The sequence below is a fragment of the Schistocerca serialis genome, chromosome 5 (genome assembly GCF_023864345.2).
Source record: "Schistocerca serialis cubense isolate TAMUIC-IGC-003099 chromosome 5, iqSchSeri2.2, whole genome shotgun sequence".
NCBI classification, from domain to species: Eukaryota; Metazoa; Arthropoda; class Insecta; order Orthoptera; family Acrididae; genus Schistocerca; species Schistocerca serialis.
In genome coordinates, this window is record NC_064642.1 from 96,925,545 (window position 1) to 96,947,909 (window position 22,365).

Here is a 22,365-nt window from a genome sequence, read left to right on the forward strand (position 1 = left end):
TATCTTGAATTCCTGAGTCAGCTCCGCAACACTTGTATCAGTCAACGTGCAGATGCACAATATTATACGATGTAAACCAAGTGAGAATTCTCCTCCTGATATAGTTATACACTGCTTGACATTGAAACTGAAAGACCAGGAAGAATAGCTAATGTTGCAGTGTGTACAGTGTTGTTGGAAGGATACATTATTAATATCTATATTGTTTCATGACGCCACGCCAGATTTCATCAACGCAGTAGCTCCAGAGCGGTGGTGATCCAGTCTCCCGAAACAGAACTAGGAAGATCAAGGATTAATTCTCCGTTGACAGTGAAATCATTAGAGACGGAGCACGAGCTGAGTTGTTTCAAGGATGGGGAGAAATTGGCCATGCCCTTTGAAAGAAACCATACCGGCATTTTCCTTGAGTGATTTAGGGAAATAACGGAAAACCTAAATGTGGATGCACGGGCGTGGATTTGAACCGTCTCCCTCTCTAATCTTCGTCTGCCCCCCCTCGGTTCTCTCGGAAATATACCAGAAGATGTTTTCAGTGAGTGAGCGATCGGGAGTACCTCTTGGCTAGACCAGGAATCAAAAGCCATTGTTTCGAGGTAAGACAGGCAGCATAGGTAATAAGCGACCTTGCATTATCTTGCTGTAAGATAACTTCTCGGAGACGTCAAACGTATGACTTAGCCACCGGCTTTAACACGTTAGAAGTGTAGCGGCTGCTGGCTGTGTGCTAAGCAATGTAGAGGTAGTCGTGTTCTGTACCCAGAGGTATCTGGTATTCTCGCCGCAGGTGCTGGACCCATATGTCGATAACGAATGCAATCTGACAACGATCGTTCTCTTTAGAGTCAATAGCCCCCTCACCCCTCACCCCACCCTACTCACAGTCACACACTGATATGTCCATCTTTACGTCTGCCGTTAATACGATGATGTTTTCCTTTTTTCGATAGTAGAAAATGTAATGTCAGACAGGGAGTAAGTAGTACATCACCTCCCTCCTCAGCCTCAATCTAAAGTATTGTTACCTTTTTTGCAGGAGAGCAGCGGGCGACGATGATGATGATGATGACGATGACAGGAGAAAGAGGTGAGTGGTTGAAAGTCGCCCTGCATCTGCTTCTTAATCTGTTCTCTGTAAATCACTGTTAAGCACGTATTGGATGGTGCTATTTACTGTATCGTATCTTAAAATTTCTTCCGCACCAGCTCACAGACGGAACGGGAATGAATAACTGCTTATTGTGTGTTCCTTCAAGATTTCTCGGCGGAATTGATGCTTTCCAAGCTTTTACACCTTCCCTAGTTGTCTCCCTCAGGTGTCGAGTGTAGATTTTGTGGCTCGCAGCGTGTATCGTTCAAAGTTCAGTGAACGAACTCTGCGCTTGAAATCCGACGAAGACGTCTGGGGAAGCCATAGACATATGGTGTAAAGATAATATTAGAACTCAATTTGAAATCCAGAAACAAGTAAACCAATTGCTTATTGTGTCTGTGCCGTTCATTATTGGTATAATTTTTTCCACCCATTGCCTACGAAAGCAGAAAGCACAGGCTAAAAGATATTCGTTGATGTAAACACGAATGGAGCATTTATGAATTTTTACTACAGTTTCGCATAATATTAAGTGTTTTATTCCAGTATCAACTATCACTTATCATTGACTGTTTTGCGAATTACCATCTTTATGAGTATATTTCCTCCTGTTCTTTTCATATATGGTTACTAATGCATCGATGTTGTCTTTTATTGGGAAATATTTTGAAGCTGTACTGTAACATACTCGTTTAATACAAAATATGTTGCGTCAGTTTGATCATAGGTGCTCACTGCCTCCGCCAGTAAGTAAATCTTTTAAATGTATATTATGGGGATGCCACGGGGTTATATGGACCAATGTCGCAGCTACTGCTGAAAGTTGCCTTCATCAAGATGATGTGTTAACGGTAACCCACACTTGCGACTTCCACGCTTCCATTTTTGGTTGTCTCGGTGCGTGCGAAGTTAATAATGACACTACGAGACGCGGAGTACTCCTCAAGCCGATCCATACGACCTTGTATTGTACGAAGGTGTTTCAATGTTCGTATTATGGGCTTCTAGTGGTTGTAGATGTGACTTCGGCAAAAGTTTCGATGAACAACTAATTTCCGGAAGCGTACCGTTTCGACATAAACTATGTTTGATGGTAGGATCACTTTTAAATCGCTTGTCTCGTGCTACGCACACAAACTAAGATGGTGCCGTCGTCACTTCTTGTTGTAATTATGACATCAGTTACGGTTTTCGTTCGACTACAAGAACGGCTGCGGGAATCCGGTTCGTTCGCAACTGGATGTGTTGACTGTGGTGCTCCATCAACGCCTCGCGCTCTCGATTTCCTTTCCCGCCCATTGGCGTGTTTAGTACGGGTTTATAGGGCAGTATCGCTACGAGGACAGTCTCCTGAAAGAAATTATAGACCTAGAGGTTTTGAAGAAACTGGAAATTTTCCACAACAAGTTCACAATAAAACATGAAATATATCTACAAATTGAGAAAGATTAAACACACAGGTTCAAATCCATGGCTTTTGTACCGCAGGTAAAAAGTCCTATCTCAAAGATAGCCTTTTTTAAATTATTTTTATTTTTTTACCGGCTTGTCTGTGGTAGAGCACTGCAACGACAGCGACTATTCTGTGGCATATAAAAGCGTCAAAATTCTGTCATTAACTTCATTATTTCGGGATTTGGTTGTGAAAGAGAAGAAAGAGTAGGTATTCGTTTGGCCAAGGGTTTAATTAATCGCAATGACTGTTTCAGACTGGACAAGCCATTAATCCGACCATTTCTTAGATTAGCTCTCAAATAGTCGATCTGACCACTTTTTCCGTTCCTCAACCAGTAGCAAGAAGTGTATGTATACCGCTTTGCCACCTCACAAACAAATATCTTTGGGGCATAAAACCCTTGTCCACATGCAAAATTGCGGGCCGCGGTCCTTAGAGTCAAAGTAGACGGACTTGCTTGCTGTGGATCACTCGCTCGGCGTACTCGATGGCTAGTTTTGAACAACGCAATGCTTTTCTGGACGTGGTCAGAACTTCGAAAAATGGTTCAAATGGCTCTGAGCACTATGAGACTTAACATCTGGGATCATCAGTCCCCTAGAACTTAGAACTACTTTAACTAACCTAAGGACATCACACCCATCCATGCCCTAGGCAGGATTCTAACCTGCGACGGTAGCGGTCGCGCGGTTCCAGACTGAAGCGCCTAGAACCGCTCGGCCACACCGGCCGGCTCCGAATTTCGAACTAACTTACTCAGCAATTACGGTCGGACCCACATTTTAGCGTGAACACCTGCATTTTTCACACTAGCAAATCGTTGCCACAAGTGACAGGTGAAAGGAAATGGTAGAACGGACTAGGGACCCGAACCCCAGAGCTTTGAAATTCAGAGCCTGACACCCAGTCACCGAGGCCAGAAGTTAAATATGGGAAATATAAGAGAAAGTAAATTTCTATGACTGGGCGCAAATCTAAGCTGCAGCCATGGTACGGTACGTGGCAAAAGGTACGTTGTACCACTACTAGTCATTTCCCTTCCTGTTCCACTCGCAAAGAGAACGAGGAAAAAAAAAGGTATACACTGCTTGACACCCAGCCACAGAGGCTAGAAGTTTAATATTGGAAACCTACGGGAAAGAAATTTTCTATGACTTTAAATGCCTGTTCTCTTAATTTTCTCAATATTGTTCCCCAAACAGACCGTTATCTTGAACTCCTGAGTCAGCTCCGCAACACTTGTATCAGTCAACGTGCAGATGCACAATATTATACGATGTAAACCAAGTGAATTCATGTGCTAACCACTTCGTCACCCCCCCTCGGTTCTCTCGGAAATATCCCAGAAGATGTTTTCAGTGAGTGAGCGATCGGGAGTACCTCTTGGCTAGACCAGGAATCAAAAGTCATTGTTTCGAGGTAAGACAGGCAGCATAGGTAATAAGCGACCTTGCATTATCTTGCTGTAAGATAACTTCTCGGAGACATCAAACGTATGACTTAGCCACCGGCTTTAACACGTTAGAAGTGTAGCGGCTGCTGGCTGTGTGCTAAGCAATGTAGAGGTAGTCGTGTTCTGTACCCAGAGGTATCTGGTATTCTCGCCGCAGGTGCTGGACCCATATGTCGATAACGAATGCAATCTGACAACGATCGTTCTCTTTAGAGTCAATAGCCCCCTCACCCCTCACCCCACCCTACTCACAGTCACACACTGATATGTCCATCTTTACGTCTGCCGTTAATACGATGATGTTTTCCTTTTTTCGATAGTAGAAAATGTAATGTCAGACAGGGAGTAAGTAGTACATCACCTCCCTCCTCAGCCTCAATCTAAAGTATTGTTACCTTTTTTGCAGGAGAGCAGCGGGCGACGATGATGATGATGACGATGACAGGAGAAAGAGGTGAGTGGTTGAAAGTCGCCCTGCATCTGCTTCTTAATCTGTTCTCTGTAAATCACTGTTAAGCACGTATTGGATGGTGCTATTTACTGTATCGTATCTTAAAATTTCTTCCGCACCAGCTCACAGACGGAACGGGAATGAATAACTGCTTATTGTGTGTTCCTTCAAGATTTCTCGGCGGAATTGATGCTTTCCAAGCTTTTACACCTTCCCTAGTTGTCTCCCTCAGGTGTCGAGTGTAGATTTTGTGGCTCGCAGCGTGTATCGTTCAAAGTTCGGTGAACGAACTCTGCGCTTGAAATCCGACGAAGACGTCTGGGGAAGCCATAGTCATATGGTGTAAAGATAATATTAGAACTCAATTTGAAATCCAGAAACAAGTAAACCAATTGCTTATTGTGTCTGTGCCGTTCATTATTGGTATAATTTTTTCCACCCATTGCCTACGAAAGCAGAAAGCACAGGCTAAAGGATATTCGTTGATGTAAACACGAATGGAGCATTTATGAATTTTTACTATAGTTTCGCATAATATTAAGTGTTTTATTCCAGTATCAACTATCACTTATCATTGACTGTTTTGCGAATTACCATCTTTATGAGTATATTTCCTCCTGTTCTTTTCATATATGGTTACCAATGCATCGATGTTGTCTTTTATTGGGAAATATTTTGAAGCTGTACTGTAACATACTCGTTTAATACAAAATATGTTGCGCCAGTTTGATCATAGGTGCTCACTGCCTCCGCCAGTAAGTAAATCTTTTAAATGTATATTATGGGGATGCCACGGGGTTATATGGACCAATGTCGCAGCTACTGCTGAAAGTTGCCTTCATCAAGATGATGTGTTAACGGTAACCCACACTTGCGACTTCCACGCTTCCATTTTTGGTTGTCTCGGTGCGTGCGAAGTTAATAATGACACTACGAGACGCGGAGTACTCCTCAAGCCGATCCATACGACCTTGTATTGTACGAAGGTGTTTCACTGTTCGTATTATGGGCTTCTAGTGGTTGTAGATGTGACTTCGGCAAAAGTTTCGATGAACAACTAATTTCCGGAAACGTACCGTTTCGACATAAACTATGTTTGATGGTAGGATCACTTTTAAATCGCTTGTCTCGTGCTACGCACACAAACTAAGATGGTGCCGTCGTCACTTCTTGTTGTAATTATGACATCAATTACGGTTTTAGTTCGACTACAAGAACGGCTGCGGGAATCCGGTTCGTTCGCAACTGGATGTGTTGACTGTGGTGCTCCATCAACACCTCGCTCTCTCGATTTCCTTTCCCGCCCATTGGCGTGTTTAGTACGGGTTTATAGGGCAGTATCGCTACGAGGACAGTCTCCTGAAAGAAATTATAGACCTAGAGGTTTTGAAGAAACTGGAAATTTTCCACAACAAGTTCACAATAAAACATGAAATATATCTACAAATTGAGAAAGATTAAACACACAGGTTCAAATCCATGGCTTTTGTACCGCAGGTAAAAAGTCCTATCTCAAAGATAGCCTTTTTTAAATTATTTTTATTTTTTTACCGGCTTGTCTGTGGTAGAGCACTGCAACGACAGCGACTAATCTGTGGCATATAAAAGCGTCAAAATTCTGTCATTAACTTCATTATTTCGGGATTTGGTTGTGAAAGAGAAGAAAGAGTAGGTATTCGTTTAGCCAAGGGTTTAATTAATCGCAATGACTGTTTCAGACTGGACAAGCCATTAATCCGACCGTTTCTTAGATTAGCTCTCAAATAGTCGATCTGACCACTTTTTCCGTTCCTCAACCAGTAGCAAGAAGTGTATGTATACCGCTTTGCCACCTCACAAACAAATATCTTTGGGGCATAAAACCCTTGTCCACATGCACTATTGCGGGCCGCGGTCCTTAGAGTCAAAGTAGACGGACTTGCTTGCTGTGGATCACTCGCTCGGCGTACTCGATGGCTAGTTTTGAACAACGCAATGCTTTTCTGGACGTGGTCAGAACTTCGAAAAATGGTTCAAATGGCTCTGAGCACTATGAGACTTAACATCTGGGATCATCAGTCCCCTAGAACTTAGAACTACTTTAACTAACCTAAGGACATCACACCCATCCATGCCCTAGGCAGGATTCTAACCTGCGACGGTAGCGGTCGCGCGGTTCCAGACTGAAGCGCCTAGAACCGCTCGGCCACACCGGCCGGCTCCGAATTTCGAACTAACTTACTCAGCAATTACGGTCGGACCCACATTTTAGCGTGAACACCTGCATTTTTCACACTAGCAAATCGTTGCCACAAGTGACAGGTGAAAGGAAATGGTAGAACGGACTAGGGACCCGAACCCCAGAGCTTTGAAATTCAGAGCCTGACACCCAGTCACCGAGGCCAGAAGTTAAATATGGGAAATATAAGAGAAAGTAAATTTCTATGACTGGGCGCAAATCCAAGCTGCAGCCATGGTACGGTACGTGGCAAAAGGTACGTTGTACCACTACTAGTCATTTCCCTTCCTGTTCCACTCGCAAAGAGAACGAGGAAAAAAAAAGGTATACACTGCTTGACACCCAGCCACAGAGGCTAGAAGTTTAATATTGGAAACCTACGGGAAAGAAATTTTCTATGACTTTAAATGCCTGTTCTCTTAATTTTCTCAATATTGTTCCCCAAACAGACCGTTATCTTGAACTCCTGAGTCAGCTCCGCAACACTTGTATCAGTCAACGTGCAGATGCACAATATTATACGATGTAAACCAAGTGAATTCATGTGCTAACCACTTCGTCACCCCCCCTCGGTTCTCTCGGAAATATACCAGAAGATGTTTTCAGTGAGTGAGCGATCGGGAGTACCTCTTGGCTAGACCAGGAATCAAAAGCCATTGTTTCGAGGTAAGACAGGCAGCATAGGTAATAAGCGACCTTGCATTATCTTGCTGTAAGATAACTTCTCGGAGACGTCAAACGTATGTCTTAGCCACCGGCTTTAACACGTTAGAAGTGTAGCGGCTGCTGGCTGTGTGCTAAGCAATGTAGAGGTAGTCGTGTTCTGTACCCAGAGGTATCTGGTATTCTCGCCGCAGGTGCTGGACCCATATGTCGATAACGAATGCAATCTGACAACGATCGTTCTCTTTAGAGTCAATAGCCCCCTCACCCCTCACCCCACCCTACTCACAGTCACACACTGATATGTCCATCTTTACGTCTGCCGTTAATACGATGATGTTTTCCTTTTTTCGATAGTAGAAAATGTAATGTCAGACAGGGTGTAAGTAGTACATCACCTCCCTCCTCAGCCTCAATCTAAAGTATTGTTACCTTTTTTGCAGGAGAGCAGCGGGCGACGATGATGATGATGACGATGACAGGAGAAAGAGGTGAGTGGTTGAAAGTCGCCCTGCATCTGCTTCTTAATCTGTTCTCTGTAAATCACTGTTAAGCACGTATTGGATGGTGCTATTTACTGTATCGTATCTTAAAATTTCTTCCGCACCAGCTCACAGACGGAACGGGAATGAATAACTGCTTATTGTGTGTTCCTTCAAGATTTCTCGGCGGAATTGATGCTTTCCAAGCTTTTACACCTTCCCTAGTTGTCTCCCTCAGGTGTCGAGTGTAGATTTTGTGGCTCGCAGCGTGTATCGTTCAAAGTTCGGTGAACGAACTCTGCGCTTGAAATCCGACGAAGACGTCTGGGGAAGCCATAGTCATATGGTGTAAAGATAATATTAGAACTCAATTTGAAATCCAGAAACAAGTAAACCAATTGCTTATTGTGTCTGTGCCGTTCATTATTGGTATAATTTTTTCCACCCATTGCCTACGAAAGCAGAAAGCACAGGCTAAAGGATATTCGTTGATGTAAACACGAATGGAGCATTTATGAATTTTTACTATAGTTTCGCATAATATTAAGTGTTTTATTCCAGTATCAACTATCACTTATCATTGACTGTTTTGCGAATTACCATCTTTATGAGTATATTTCCTCCTGTTCTTTTCATATATGGTTACCAATGCATCGATGTTGTCTTTTATTGGGAAATATTTTGAAGCTGTACTGTAACATACTCGTTTAATACAAAATATGTTGCGCCAGTTTGATCATAGGTGCTCACTGCCTCCGCCAGTAAGTAAATCTTTTAAATGTATATTATGGGGATGCCACGGGGTTATATGGACCAATGTCGCAGCTACTGCTGAAAGTTGCCTTCATCAAGATGATGTGTTAACGGTAACCCACACTTGCGACTTCCACGCTTCCATTTTTGGTTGTCTCGGTGCGTGCGAAGTTAATAATGACACTACGAGACGCGGAGTACTCCTCAAGCCGATCCATACGACCTTGTATTGTACGAAGGTGTTTCACTGTTCGTATTATGGGCTTCTAGTGGTTGTAGATGTGACTTCGGCAAAAGTTTCGATGAACAACTAATTTCCGGAAACGTACCGTTTCGACATAAACTATGTTTGATGGTAGGATCACTTTTAAATCGCTTGTCTCGTGCTACGCACACAAACTAAGATGGTGCCGTCGTCACTTATTGTTGTAATTATGACATCAATTACGGTTTTAGTTCGACTACAAGAACGGCTGCGGGAATCCGGTTCGTTCGCAACTGGATGTGTTGACTGTGGTGCTCCATCAACACCTCGCTCTCTCGATTTCCTTTCCCGCCCATTGGCGTGTTTAGTACGGGTTTATAGGGCAGTATCGCTACGAGGACAGTCTCCTGAAAGAAATTATAGACCTAGAGGTTTTGAAGAAACTGGAAATTTTCCACAACAAGTTCACAATAAAACATGAAATATATCTACAAATTGAGAAAGATTAAACACACAGGTTCAAATCCATGGCTTTTGTACCGCAGGTAAAAAGTCCTATCTCAAAGATAGCCTTTTTTAAATTATTTTTATTTTTTTACCGGCTTGTCTGTGGTAGAGCACTGCAACGACAGCGACTAATCTGTGGCATATAAAAGCGTCAAAATTCTGTCATTAACTTCATTATTTCGGGATTTGGTTGTGAAAGAGAAGAAAGAGTAGGTATTCGTTTAGCCAAGGGTTTAATTAATCGCAATGACTGTTTCAGACTGGACAAGCCATTAATCCGACCGTTTCTTAGATTAGCTCTCAAATAGTCGATCTGACCACTTTTTCCGTTCCTCAACCAGTAGCAAGAAGTGTATGTATACCGCTTTGCCACCTCACAAACAAATATCTTTGGGGCATAAAACCCTTGTCCACATGCACCATGGCGGGCCGCGGTCCTTAGAGTCAAAGTAGACGGACTTGCTTGCTGTGGATCACTCGCTCGGCGTACTCGATGGCTAGTTTTGAACAACGCAATGCTTTTCTGGACATGGTCATAACTTCGAAAAATGGTTCAAATGGCTCTGAGCACTATGAGACTTAACATCTGGGATCATCAGTCCCCTAGAACTTAGAACTACTTTAACTAACCTAAGGACATCACACCCATCCATGCCCGAGGCAGGATTCTAACCTGCGACGGTAGCGGTCGCGCGGTTCCAGACTGAAGCGCCTAGAACCGCTCGGCCACACCGGCCGGCTCCGAATTTCGAACTAACTTACTCAGCAATTACGGTCGGACCCACATTTTAGCGTGAACACCTGCATTTTTCACACTAGCAAATCGTTGCCACAAGTGACAGGTGAAAGGAAATGGTAGAACGGACTAGGGACCCGAACCCCAGAGCTTTGAAATTCAGAGCCTGACACCCAGTCACCGAGGCCAGAAGTTAAATATGGGAAATATAAGAGAAAGTAAATTTCTATGACTGGGCGCAAATCTAAGCTGCAGCCATGGTACGGTACGTGGCAAAAGGTACGTTGTACCACTACTAGTCATTTCCCTTCCTGTTCCACTCGCAAAGAGAACGAGGAAAAAAAAAGGTATACACTGCTTGACACCCAGCCACAGAGGCTAGAAGTTTAATATTGGAAACCTACGGGAAAGAAATTTTCTATGACTTTAAATGCCTGTTCTCTCAATTTTCTCAATATTGTTCCCCAAACAGAATGTTATCTTGAACTCCTGAGTCAGCTCCGCAACACTTGTATCAGTCAACGTGCAGATGCACAATATTATACGATGTAAACCAAGTGAATTCATGTGCTAACCACTTCGTCACCCCCCCTCGGTTCTCTCGGAAATATCCCAGAAGATGTTTTCAGTGAGTGAGCGATCGGGAGTACCTCTTGGCTAGACCAGGAATCAAAAGCCATTGTTTCGAGGTAAGACAGGCAGCATAGGTAATAAGCGACCTTGCATTATCTTGCTGTAAGATAACTTCTCGGAGACATCAAACGTATGACTTAGAAACCGGCTTTAACACGTTAGAAGTGTAGCGGCTGCTGGCTGTGTGCTAAGCAATGTAGAGGTAGTCGTGTTCTGTACCCAGAGGTATCTGGTATTCTCGCCGCAGGTGCTGGACCCATATGTCGATAACGAATGCAATCTGACAACGATCGTTCTCTTTAGAGTCAATAGCCCCCTCACCCCTCACCCCACCCTACTCACACACTGATATGTCCATCTTTACGTCTGCCGTTAATACGATGATGTTTTCCTTTTTTCGATAGTAGAAAATGTAATGTCAGACAGGGAGTAAGTAGTACATCACCTCCCTCCTCAGCCTCAATCTAAAGTATTGTTACCTTTTTTGCAGGAGAGCAGCGGGCGACGATGATGATGATGATGACGATGACAGGAGAAAGAGGTGAGTGGTTGAAAGTCGCCCTGCATCTGCTTCTTAATCTGTTCTCTGTAAATCACTGTTAAGCACGTATTGGATGGTGCTATTTACTGTATCGTATCTTAAAATTTCTTCCGCACCAGCTCACAGACTGAACGGGAATGAATAACTGCTTATTGTGTGTTCCTTCAAGATTTCTCGGCGGAATTGATGCTTTCCAAGCTTTTACACCTTCCCTAGTTGTCTCCCTCAGGTGTCGAGTGTAGATTTTGTGGCTCGCAGCGTGTATCGTTCAAAGTTCGGTGAACGAACTCTGCGCTTGAAATCCGACGAAGACGTCTGGGGAAGCCATAGACATATGGTGTAAAGATAATATTAGAACTCAATTTGAAATCCAGAAACAAGTAAACCAATTGCTTATTCTGTCTGTGCCGTTCATTATTGGTATAATTTTTTCCACCCATTGCCTACGAAAGCAGAAAGCACAGGCTAAAAGATATTCGTTGATGTAAACACGAATGGAGCATTTATGAATTTTTACTATAGTTTCGCATAATATTAAGTGTTTTATTCCAGTATCAACTATCACTTATCATTGACTGTTTTGCGAATTACCATCTTTATGAGTATATTTCCTCCTGTTCTTTTCATATATGGTTACCAATGCATCGATGTTGTCTTTTATTGGGAAATATTTTGAAGCTGTACAGTAACATACTCGTTTAATACAAAATATGTTGCGCCAGTTTGATCATAGGTGCTCACTGCCTCCGCCAGTAAGTAAATCTTTTAAATGTATATTATGGGGATGCCACGGGGTTATATGGACCAATGTCGCAGCTACTGCTGAAAGTTGCCTTCATCAAGATGATGTGTTAACGGTAACCCACACTTGCGACTTCCACGCTTCCATTTTTGGTTGTCTCGGTGCGTGCGAAGTTAATAATGACACTACGAGACGCGGAGTACTCCTCAGGCCGATCCATACGACCTTGTATTGTACGAAGGTGTTTCACTGTTCGTATTATGGGCTTCTAGTGGTTGTAGATGTGACTTCGGCAAAAGTTTCGATGAACAACTAATTTCCGGAAACGTACCGTTTCGACATAAACTATGTTTGATGGTAGGATCACTTTTAAATCGCTTGTCTCGTGCTACGCACACAAACTAAGATGGTGCCGTCGTCACTTCTTGTTGTAATTATGACATCAATTACGGTTTTCGTTCGACTACAAGAACGGCTGCGGGAATCCGGTTCGTTCGCAACTGGATGTGTTGACTGTGGTGCTCCATCAACGCCTCGCACACTCGATTTCCTTTCCCGCCCATTGGCGTGTTTAGTACGGGTTTATAGGGCAGTATCGCTACGAGGACAGTCTCCTGAAAGAAATTATAGACCTAGAGGTTTTGAAGAAACTGGAAATTTTCCACAACAAGTTCACAATAAAACATGAAATATATCTACAAATTGAGAAAGATTAAACACACAGGTTCAAATCCATGGCTTTTGTACCGCAGGTAATAAGTCCTATCTCAAAGATAGCCTTTTTTTTTTTTTTTTTTTTTTTTTTTACCGGCATGTCTGTGGTAGAGCACTGCAACGACAGCGACTATTCTGTGGCATATAAAAGCGTCAAAATTCTGTCATTAACTTCATTATTTCGGGATTTGGTTGTGAAAGAGAAGAAAGAGTAGGTATTCGTTTGGCCAAGGGTTTAATTAATCGCAATGACTGTTTCAGACTGGACAACCCATTAATCCGACCGTTTCTTAGATTAGCTCTCAAATAGTCGATCTGACCACTTTTTCCGTTCCTCAACCAGTAGCAAGAAGTGTATGTATACCGCTTTGCCACCTCACAAACAAATATCTTTGGGGCATAAAACCCTTGTCCACATGCACCATGGCGGGGCGCGGTCCTTAGAGTCAAAGTAGACGGACTTGCTTGCTGTGGATCACTCGCTCGGCGTACTCGATGGCTAGTTTTGAACAACGCAATGCTTTTCTGGACATGGTCAGAACTTCGAAAAATGGTTCAAATGGCTCTGAGCACTATGAGACTTAACATCTGGGATCATCAGTCCCCTAGAACTTAGAACTACTTTAACTAACCTAAGGACATCACACCCATCCATGCCCGAGGCAGGATTCTAACCTGCTACCGTAGCGGTCGCGCGGTTCCAGACTGAAGAGCCTAGAACCGCTCGGCCACACCGGCCGGCTCCGAATTTCGAACTAACTTACTCAGCAATTACGGTCGGACCCACATTTTAGCGTGAACACCTGCATTTTTCACACTAGCAAATCGTTGCCACAAGTGACAGGTGAAAGGAAATGGTAGAACGGACTAGGGACCCGAACCCCAGAGCTTTGAAATTCAGAGCCTGACACCCAGTCACCGAGGCCAGAAGTTAAATATGGGAAATATAAGAGAAAGTAAATTTCTATGACTGGGCGCAAATCTAAGCTGCAGCCATGGTACGGTACGTGGCAAAAGGTACGTTGTACCACTACTAGTCATTTCCCTTCCTGTTCCACTCGCAAAGAGAACGAGGAAAAAAAAGCTGTCTACGTGCCTACGTACGAGCCATAATTTCCCTTGTTTTATGCTCGTGGTCCTTCCACGAAATTTACTTTGACGCCACTAGGATCCTTCTGCAGTCAGGTTCAAATTCCGGCTCTCTAAGTTTTCTCAATAGCGTTCATCAAGAAGAGATTCGCCTTTCCGCCATTTGGGTTCCTTAAGCATCTCTGTAATCTTGTATCGGTCACAGACAACCAGCATTCAGTACCATTTATGAACCCTCTTTGCAGTCTTCCCGTGCGGAATATAGGTAGCGTTTCTGCGGCTACACTGGAAAGCTAATTATCTGCATATCCAAGCGTGTAGTACACTTCACGCCCATTTGAGATTTGTTACGTGTCACTTTTATGATGTTGCAATTTCAATGGCCAGCAGTGAAGAAGGAAAGCGAATCTTGATAAAGGTTTTTGACATGTTCTACCGGTATATGTGGTGGAGTTCTTACCACGAAGATTGCTCCTACTACACTACTAGCCATTAAAATTGCTACACCACGAAGATGACGTGCTATAGACGCGAAATTTAATCGACAGGAAGAAGATGCTGTGATATTCAAATGATTAGTTTTTCAGAGCATTCACACAAGGTTGGCGCCGGTGGCGTTACCTACAATGTGCTGACATGAGGAAAGTTTCCAACCGATTTCTCATACACAAACAGCAGTTGACCGACATTACCTGGTAAAATGTTGTGGTGCCTCGTGTAAGGAGGAGAAATGCGTACCATCACGTTTCCGACTTTGATAAAGGTCGGATTGTAGCCTATCGCGATTGCGGTTTATCGTTTCCGATATTGCTGCTCGCGTTGGTCGAGATCCAATGCCTGTTAGCAAAATATGGAATCGGTGGATTCAATAGGGTAATACGGAACGCCGTGCTGGATCCCAATGGCCTCGTATCACTAGCAGTCGAGATGACAGGCATCTTATCCGCATGGCTGTAACGTGTAACGGATCGTGCAGCCACGTCTCGATTCCTGAGTCAACAGATGGGGACGTTTGCAAGACAACAACCATCTGCACGAACAGTTCGACGACGTTCGCAGCAGCATGGACTATCAGCTCGGAGACATGGCTGCGGTTTCCTTGACGCTGCATCACAGACAGGAGCACCCTCGATGGTGTACTCAACGACGAACCTGGGTGCACGAATGGCAAAACGTCATTTTTTCGGAATAATCCAGGTTCTGTTTACAGCATCATGATGGTCGCATCCGTGTTTGGCCACATCGTGGTGAACGCACATTGGAAGCGTGTGTTCGTCATCGTCATACTGGCATATCACCCGGCGTGATGGTATGGGGCGCCAGTGGTTACACGTCTCGGCCACCTCTTATTCGCATTGACAGCACTTTGAACAGGGGACGCTACATTTCAGATTTGTTACGACCCGTGGCTCTAGCCTTCATTCGATCCCTGCGAAACCCTACATTTCAGCAGGATAATGCTCGACCGCATGTTGCAGGTCCTGTACGCGCCTTTCTGGACAGAGAAAATGTTCGACTGCTGCCCTGGCCAGCACATTCTCCAGATCTCTCACCAATTGAAAACGTCTGTCAATGGTGGCCGAGCAACTGGCTCGTCACAATACGCCAGTCACTAGTCTTGATGAACTGTGGTATCGTATTGAAGCTGCATGGGCAGTTGTACCTGTACACGCCATCCAAGCTCTGTTTGACTCAATGCCCAGGCGTACCAAGGCCTGAGGTGGTTGTTCTGGGTACTGATTTCTCAGGATCCATGTCCCCCAATTGCGTGGAAATGTAATCACATGTCAGTTCTAGTATAATATATTTGTCCAATGAATACCCGTTTGGCCGGCCGCGGTGGCCGTGCGGTTCTGGCGCTGCAGTCCGGAACCGCGGGACTCCTACGGTCGCAGGTTCGAATCCTGCCTCGGGCATGGGCGTGTGTGATGTCCTTAGGTTAGTTAGGTTTAAGTAGTTCTAAGTTCTAGGGGACTTATGACCTAAGATGTTGAGTCCCATAGTGCTCAGAGCCATTTGAACCATTTGAATACCCGTTTATCATCTGCATTTCTTCTTGGTGTAGCAATTTTAATGGCCAGTAGTGTAAATTACTACAGAACATGTTATGCGTACCACTGTAGTGAAGCAGTATTTCCACTGTACTTCACTGTAGTGTCTTAATGCTGCGTAACTGTTGGGAGAGCGAGGCCTCTAATAATGTAGCACATGACCTTTTTTGTGTTTTCAGGGAGGCGGCTCCCGTGAAACCCGGCGACGATGACGACAACGACAGGAGGAAGAGGAGTTGGTGAGTAGGCGTGCTGCACATGCGAGTCGACAGTCCTCTGCTCAGCCCGTTCATAGGGGCCATTGTCTGAAACTGCGCGTCTGAAATAATTCACTGCATCAGCTTATTTCGGCTGAGCTCCGACAATTGACGGTTTCCTCAAACACCTCTCTCGATAAGATAATAGTACACAAGTTTTATTACTCCTACTTTAAAAAGGCCTCAGAAAGGGAAGATCGTGGATTCCACCCCCACTTTGGACATTGTCGGATGATTTGAACGATTATAAATTTGTTGCTCATTGTCTTCCATAGATTTTATAAATTTTAGAAACGACATTATGTGAAATCTTAAGCTGCTGTTCAGTTTATTCTTTACTGTGGGCCTGTTTTCAGTCAGAAACCTTTTTCCACCACAAATTTTTGTTAACAGCTCTTTTCTCTCTCTCTCTCGCAATCACTCACGCACGCACACACACACACACACACACACACACACACACACACACACACACACACAGACAGACACACATTCATTTTACATACATTACACAGGATATAGTGGATATCAGTGCAGATATTTCTGTTGGTGACTGAGGATGGTGTATGGAGCAATACTACATCAGTACTTACGTGATTTACGGACTAATAATTATAGCTATTACTAGCCGTATGTTTTTAGGTCGCTTAGTACCTCCAAGTACGTGTGGCCAGAGCAAGCCCTTAACGCTAATTTACCCCTGGGCAGCAGGTCAGGTGCTGAAGTGTGGCTGCTTCCACGCAAAACAGTTAGTCTATGCTGCCAGGTGTGGTCTACTTAGTGGTGCAGCTACGACCATATGGAAAACATCGGGTAGTAAATTATGTAGTATGTTTGTGGGAAGACTGTTCAACACAGAGAAAAAACTACCAACTCACTGAGGGGTGTACATAGGGTACCACATATAAAAATATCTGCACTTCTATCCGTTGCACCCTATATATATATATTTTGTCAAAAATATAGTATTTATAAGTTATGTTTAGTCATGCAGAGATAGATGCATCTGTGAAAATTTGTGTAGATTTTTTCAGCTACTACTCTACTCCATTACAGATGAGTGCATCATCTGCAAAAATCTGAGATATCTATTGGTATTGTCTGCCGAGTTGTTAGTATGGAACTTGAATAGAAGGGTGCACACACTTTCCTCTGCGGCATGCCTTTAGCTATGTGGGACGTTAGTGTTGACTATCACCTCCCCTACCGTTCACGCAGTAGGGTGTGACGACTGTTTTTGTCCAAACATTTGGCACAATTTCTTGTCCATCCGGCCCTGGAGCGCTGTTTTCTCAAAGTCACTGCCAATAAAATTCTTATCACCCATCTTTGCAGTGGTGCGCTAGTTAAAGTAGTTCCGTATCTTCTACTTCTTTCGATAAATCCCCATCCAAGATATCATTATGCGTCCTCCATACGAAGAACTCTCAAAGCAGCCACGAATTTTGTTTGATTCTTCACACGATGGTGCTTTTTCTTAACAGACGATGCCATGGTACTGAGCCCAATGCTTTTTAGTAGTTGACACATAGTGCAGTCACCTGATTAGCTTGATGCGTCGCTTTCAGGATATCATGTGAGAGAAATGCGGGTTGGGTTTCGCGTGACTGTTTTTCTGTTTTCCACGGTTGATATAAATGTATTCGAGATACTCATTATGTCTGAAACCAGAATATGTACTATACTTCTACAGCACTGACCATTGTCAGTCTTCATCAATCGACTTCGGCGCGCTGTTTCAACTAGGGTAGTAGTTGACATCTTGGATATTCGGGAATCCAGCCGGATGTTCGCGTCGTTCTCGCACGATATTTCAACAGCGTGCCTCGCTGTCTTCTTCAGGTGCTACCTGAGACTGGTCCTTGGGTCGATCGAGTCCAGTATTTATGCCTGGGAGCAGATGACAACCACAACCGTTGAGGACGGCCAAAACGGGCGCCGACGGCAGTCGGAACATCCGCGACTGGAGGGGTCCGTTGAAGCCGAGTCTGGCGGCCGCGGACCACAGATGGAACACTCGACTCGGCGCGGACCGATTAGGGAACTCCCAGCTCCTCCCAGGCATAAATACTGTACTCGATCGACTCAAGGACCAGTCTCAGGTAGCACCTGACGAAGACAGCGAGGCACGCTGTTGAAATATCGTGCGAGAACGACGCGAACATCCGGCTGGGTTCCCGAATATCCAAGATGTCAACAGATCGCCGGGAAAGCATGAAGAATTACAGGGTAGTAGTTCTTCCTTTGTAAAAGAGTATTTGAAAGAGGAGTTCTTGACATTTGTTTCGTATCACGAAAACTGAAAGGAGGAGCGCTGCGACGCACGAAGTGGAACGCTGTGTAACGGCTGTCCATCTCTCCACAGGTCGGCAGAGAGCGCCGAGGACCTCTCCGACTCCAGGGACCTCGACGACAGTGACGAAGGTGGTGCCAGGAAGAGGTGAGTCCAGTCCGACAAGCTTCGCTCACCACACGCTGTATGTTACCCGGGGACAGTAAACGGTGAAGAGGGTGAAGGCTGGGGAGCAATCGGTAATGAATTACTTAAACTTCACGTTTGGGACTCCCACTGTCAACATCCATGTTTATGAGTGATCGTTCCAACGATGTTTACAGAAGACACAAATATCATAACAGATATTTAGAGAAAAAAATCAACAGAGGAACAATGTTTCAAAATATATATACGAAGACAGTAACTTTGTTCTCGAAAGAACAGTTACTGTTGATGACCGTGCAGCTTTTCCCTGGAATAAATGACGACTAACTGAAAACCTCAGCTGCTGACAGGTGTTGTTGATATATCTCAATGTGGACAGCTGAAAATGTGTGCCCCGACCGGGACTCGAACCCGGGATCTCCTGCTTACATGTTTCAAAAGATTTACTAAAGTTTCTACCACTTAATTTCGAAAAGTAATAGCCCAATCTTCAATTATCTACAGCAATTGCTTAAACATCAATGCTAAATAAAGCTAATGGATACAGGTCTAACAAGGGGAGTCGACGACGTTGGGATCACGGATTTACTTCAAACTTGCACACCTATAGTAGGCCATTAAAACAACGTAATGTGCAAGTAGTAAGGTGCGCTACGCTGGGAATTCCGAGAAAATTGCAAGAGAAGTTTTACCCGTCTATTATGTAACTGATGTATCTGTGCGTTGGTGCCGAACATTAGAGTCAAGTCGTTAGCTTTTGAGCTTCATAAGACGAACGAGTACGAGGTGACCGTTCGGCTCCCACTCAAACTTTCAATTTTGTACTGCAAGTGTAAATTCTGTGATATTAAAAAAATTTGCACCTACACTATTCGTTCTGGCTACATTATCAGCCTCTCACCGCTGTGCAGGTTACGGGTACTTTACCAGACTACATGTGTAAGGGATTTAGCAAATCACGACAGGCACACCTTTTCGGGAAAACTCTATCCATTTCTTCATTTACTTGTTATGTTTGGTGTAGTAATTAAATTCAGTTATAAGGAGTAAGCGGCCAAATAACATGAAATTCATTAAAACTTCCTCCAAATACACGCAGTTTTTTAAATTATATTACCTCTCAAATGTCATATAAATTAAGAAAAAAACATGACCGGTATGAAAAAATATAGATTAAAAATTAAGTTTGTGTAGGAGTCGAACCGTCGCCTGATATACTATTCGTTCTTGCTGCATTAGCAGCGTCCCACTGCTACGCAGGTTAATTGTCAAGTGGGACCTACATCTGTCTCCCCAGCTCGAAGTCTTACGAAGCTCGAACGCTAACCACTTGACCACCATGAACTCTATAACATTTGGCACTAACGCACAGATACATCAGTTACAATGTTACATAATAGACGCGTAAAACGGCTCTTGCTATTTTCTTGGAACTGTCAGAGTAGCGCCCCTTTCTACTTACACGTTATATTGTTTTAATGGCATATTAAAGGTGTGCAAAGTTTGAAGTTAATCTGTAATCCCGACGTCGTGCCTCGCCTTGTAAATTAATTACACCTTGCACAGATGATGGCTAGATCTCTGACGCAATAATGCGGAACCGTTTGCATCCTTTGTATAGATGGTTTGCATCTCTCGTTAGGTGCTGTCTATTTACAGACTAATAGAGAGCACGGGGGCTTAAATTTCCCAAAGTGAGCATACTAATCTCTGCCACTACCCGGGATGCAGAAGAAACACGGATTTGCTGCGCCAGCTCTCAGAGCTTTTATCTGATTGAATAATGAGGTTCACTGTTTATGACGGATTTCATTTTCGAATTAATCTACCACAAATTGAAATGAATATGAACATCTCCAATTACAATACTTGTAGGAGAAAATACCCATCGTTAACGTTACAAAAGATTCACATGAAAAGTGGAGAAATGTGCTACTAAAAATTTACTTAATAAAACACAAAATCGGAGGAAGACAGTGAGGGTAAATTTAAAAACATATTGAAAATTAGCTTTGCAAGTCATTCCGCACAATGGACGAATGTTGATATGCAAATTTGTAACTTACGTACCTAGCAATGGAATAAGATACTGCTGTTCTTAAGCCAGAGTTTTTCTCACTGTCGTACATCCCCATTAAGATTATAGTAGCACCCACACGTGTAAATTAATAGCATATAGACTGCGTCTTTACACATAATAACGATACAGTATGTGAGTAACTGGCAGGTCGTGTAACTGTCAAATCATACCGCTAACGAGTATTCCAAGGTTGCGCACTGGTTATAATAACGACACAACTACGAGTCATAGGGAGTTTTTTCTGGTCCATTAGTAAAATATATCCTAGAAAGGCATTTAGGGATTTCCTTTCAAAACAGTTTATTACTATTCCTAATTTGCAGCCTAAATCCGTAAAGTACCATAGGTCTCGTGTAAAATTGTGCTCATCCGTTAGCAATTCTACTCCACTATACAAAAGAGAGAAGGAAAACGAGGCACAAAAAAATCTGATTTTCACGTAATTAGTGCTTATATTTGCATAAGTGGAGCAGTCTTACTTAGCAGTAAATGCGATTCAGATTCATTAAACTAAAACGAACTTTCTCATTTGTTCCAGGCGTGGAACAGAAAAGCCCGAAAAGAAACACAAGTGAGTATATTCTGTGTGTGTGTGTGTGTGTGTGTGTGTGTGTGTGTGTGTGTGTGTGTCATTACAATAGAAATATCATTCCTCCATATCTGTGTTTCAAACTTCGAAGCATGCTAGCGCATCAAGTTAGATGATTCTACACTCATTTGGATTTAATTTTCGTATAAGTTTTGTGTTTGGTTACTACATTCAAACTTACTTGTTTGTGAGATGTAAAGTATGACTTTTGCACTGTTTTCATAACAATCGCTGAAACTTTACAAACTTTCTCATTCCTCACTTTTAAAACCCGTTCACGTAAGTCTTTGCCTGAAGATAACGACAGCAAACTCGTCGAAACGTTGCGGCAAGACGACGCTACTACTGGACTGATAATCCAAGAACGTCTCATCAATAAATTTATAAACTGCATAGTCTTGTGATCTGTGGGCCTGATTCGAAAATTATGCTGCGGCTCAGAGGGAAATTAATGACAGAAGTAACATTTTCTTCATTATGCAAAATACTCCCCATTTTGGACGACTGATGGTGAAACTAGTGCAGTTCGGAAGTTTCTGAACTGTTGCCTTAAAAACAACGAAATTGCAGATTCCATTTTCATTAGTTTATCGTTCTGAGTCCAGTGTAGCTGTTTTTTTAAATAGTTTCTTCGTTTACAGCTTGAGCGTTTTTCAATATAATTGCGTCAGAGCTACATTGTGTTCCTACTGAACTGTCGATAGAAATTTATGTTTGTCCTGTACATTTTTTGCCATATTTTGGAGCATTATAACGATTCCTTAAAGATATACAGAGTAGCCATCACGAAAAAAAATACAAGAACTAAATGGATTCTAAACGAATGGTCCAAAAGGTGATAACTCTGCATGGGCATCTAACGTCATGAACTGTGCAGCGTTGTTCAAATGACCATGAGGCATTCACAAAGGGATGAGACAACAATGTGGTCCAGTAGATTAGATTCGACTGCATTAATGTGCGGGGATTCTGAGGGTTTTGAAAGGACTAAGTTGTGTCAATCGCACTCTTCCAACTGTTTGTGAACATTTCTAACAGTATTATGGAAGACAGTTACGGTGTGCATGTGAACGTTACCTTCCAGGAGGGATTCGTAACCATTTTAACCAAGTAATCATTCCATACGTTTTAATGGCACCAGAGTATATCATGAAAACAATCGCTAGAGAAGTGACGCAGTCTGTACCAGTGAAACAGGCTTTTAGGAGACTT

At 43.3% G+C, this 22,365-nt stretch overlaps 1 protein-coding gene across 5 annotated transcripts in view; it reads left to right on the forward strand.

Annotated features, from left to right (window-relative positions):
* The window catches only part of LOC126481459 (prostatic spermine-binding protein-like), a 39,277-nt gene that overhangs the window by 14,902 nt on the left and 2,010 nt on the right, over positions 1-22,365 (forward strand). Inside the window, exons 6-10 of one of the 5 annotated variants that reach the window (XM_050105233.1) lie at positions 1,037-1,087; positions 4,409-4,456; positions 11,141-11,191; positions 15,967-16,026; positions 18,410-18,484. In XM_050105233.1, coding sequence (XP_049961190.1) covers positions 1,037-1,087; positions 4,409-4,456; positions 11,141-11,191; positions 15,967-16,026; positions 18,410-18,484 — 285 coding nt within the window. Of the gene's footprint in view, positions 1-1,036; positions 1,088-4,408; positions 4,457-7,777; positions 7,826-11,140; positions 11,192-15,966; positions 16,027-18,409; positions 18,485-22,365 lie in introns of all 5 variants that reach the window. The other 4 variants (XM_050105232.1, XM_050105234.1, XM_050105235.1 and 1 more) reach the window with 4 other exon arrangements.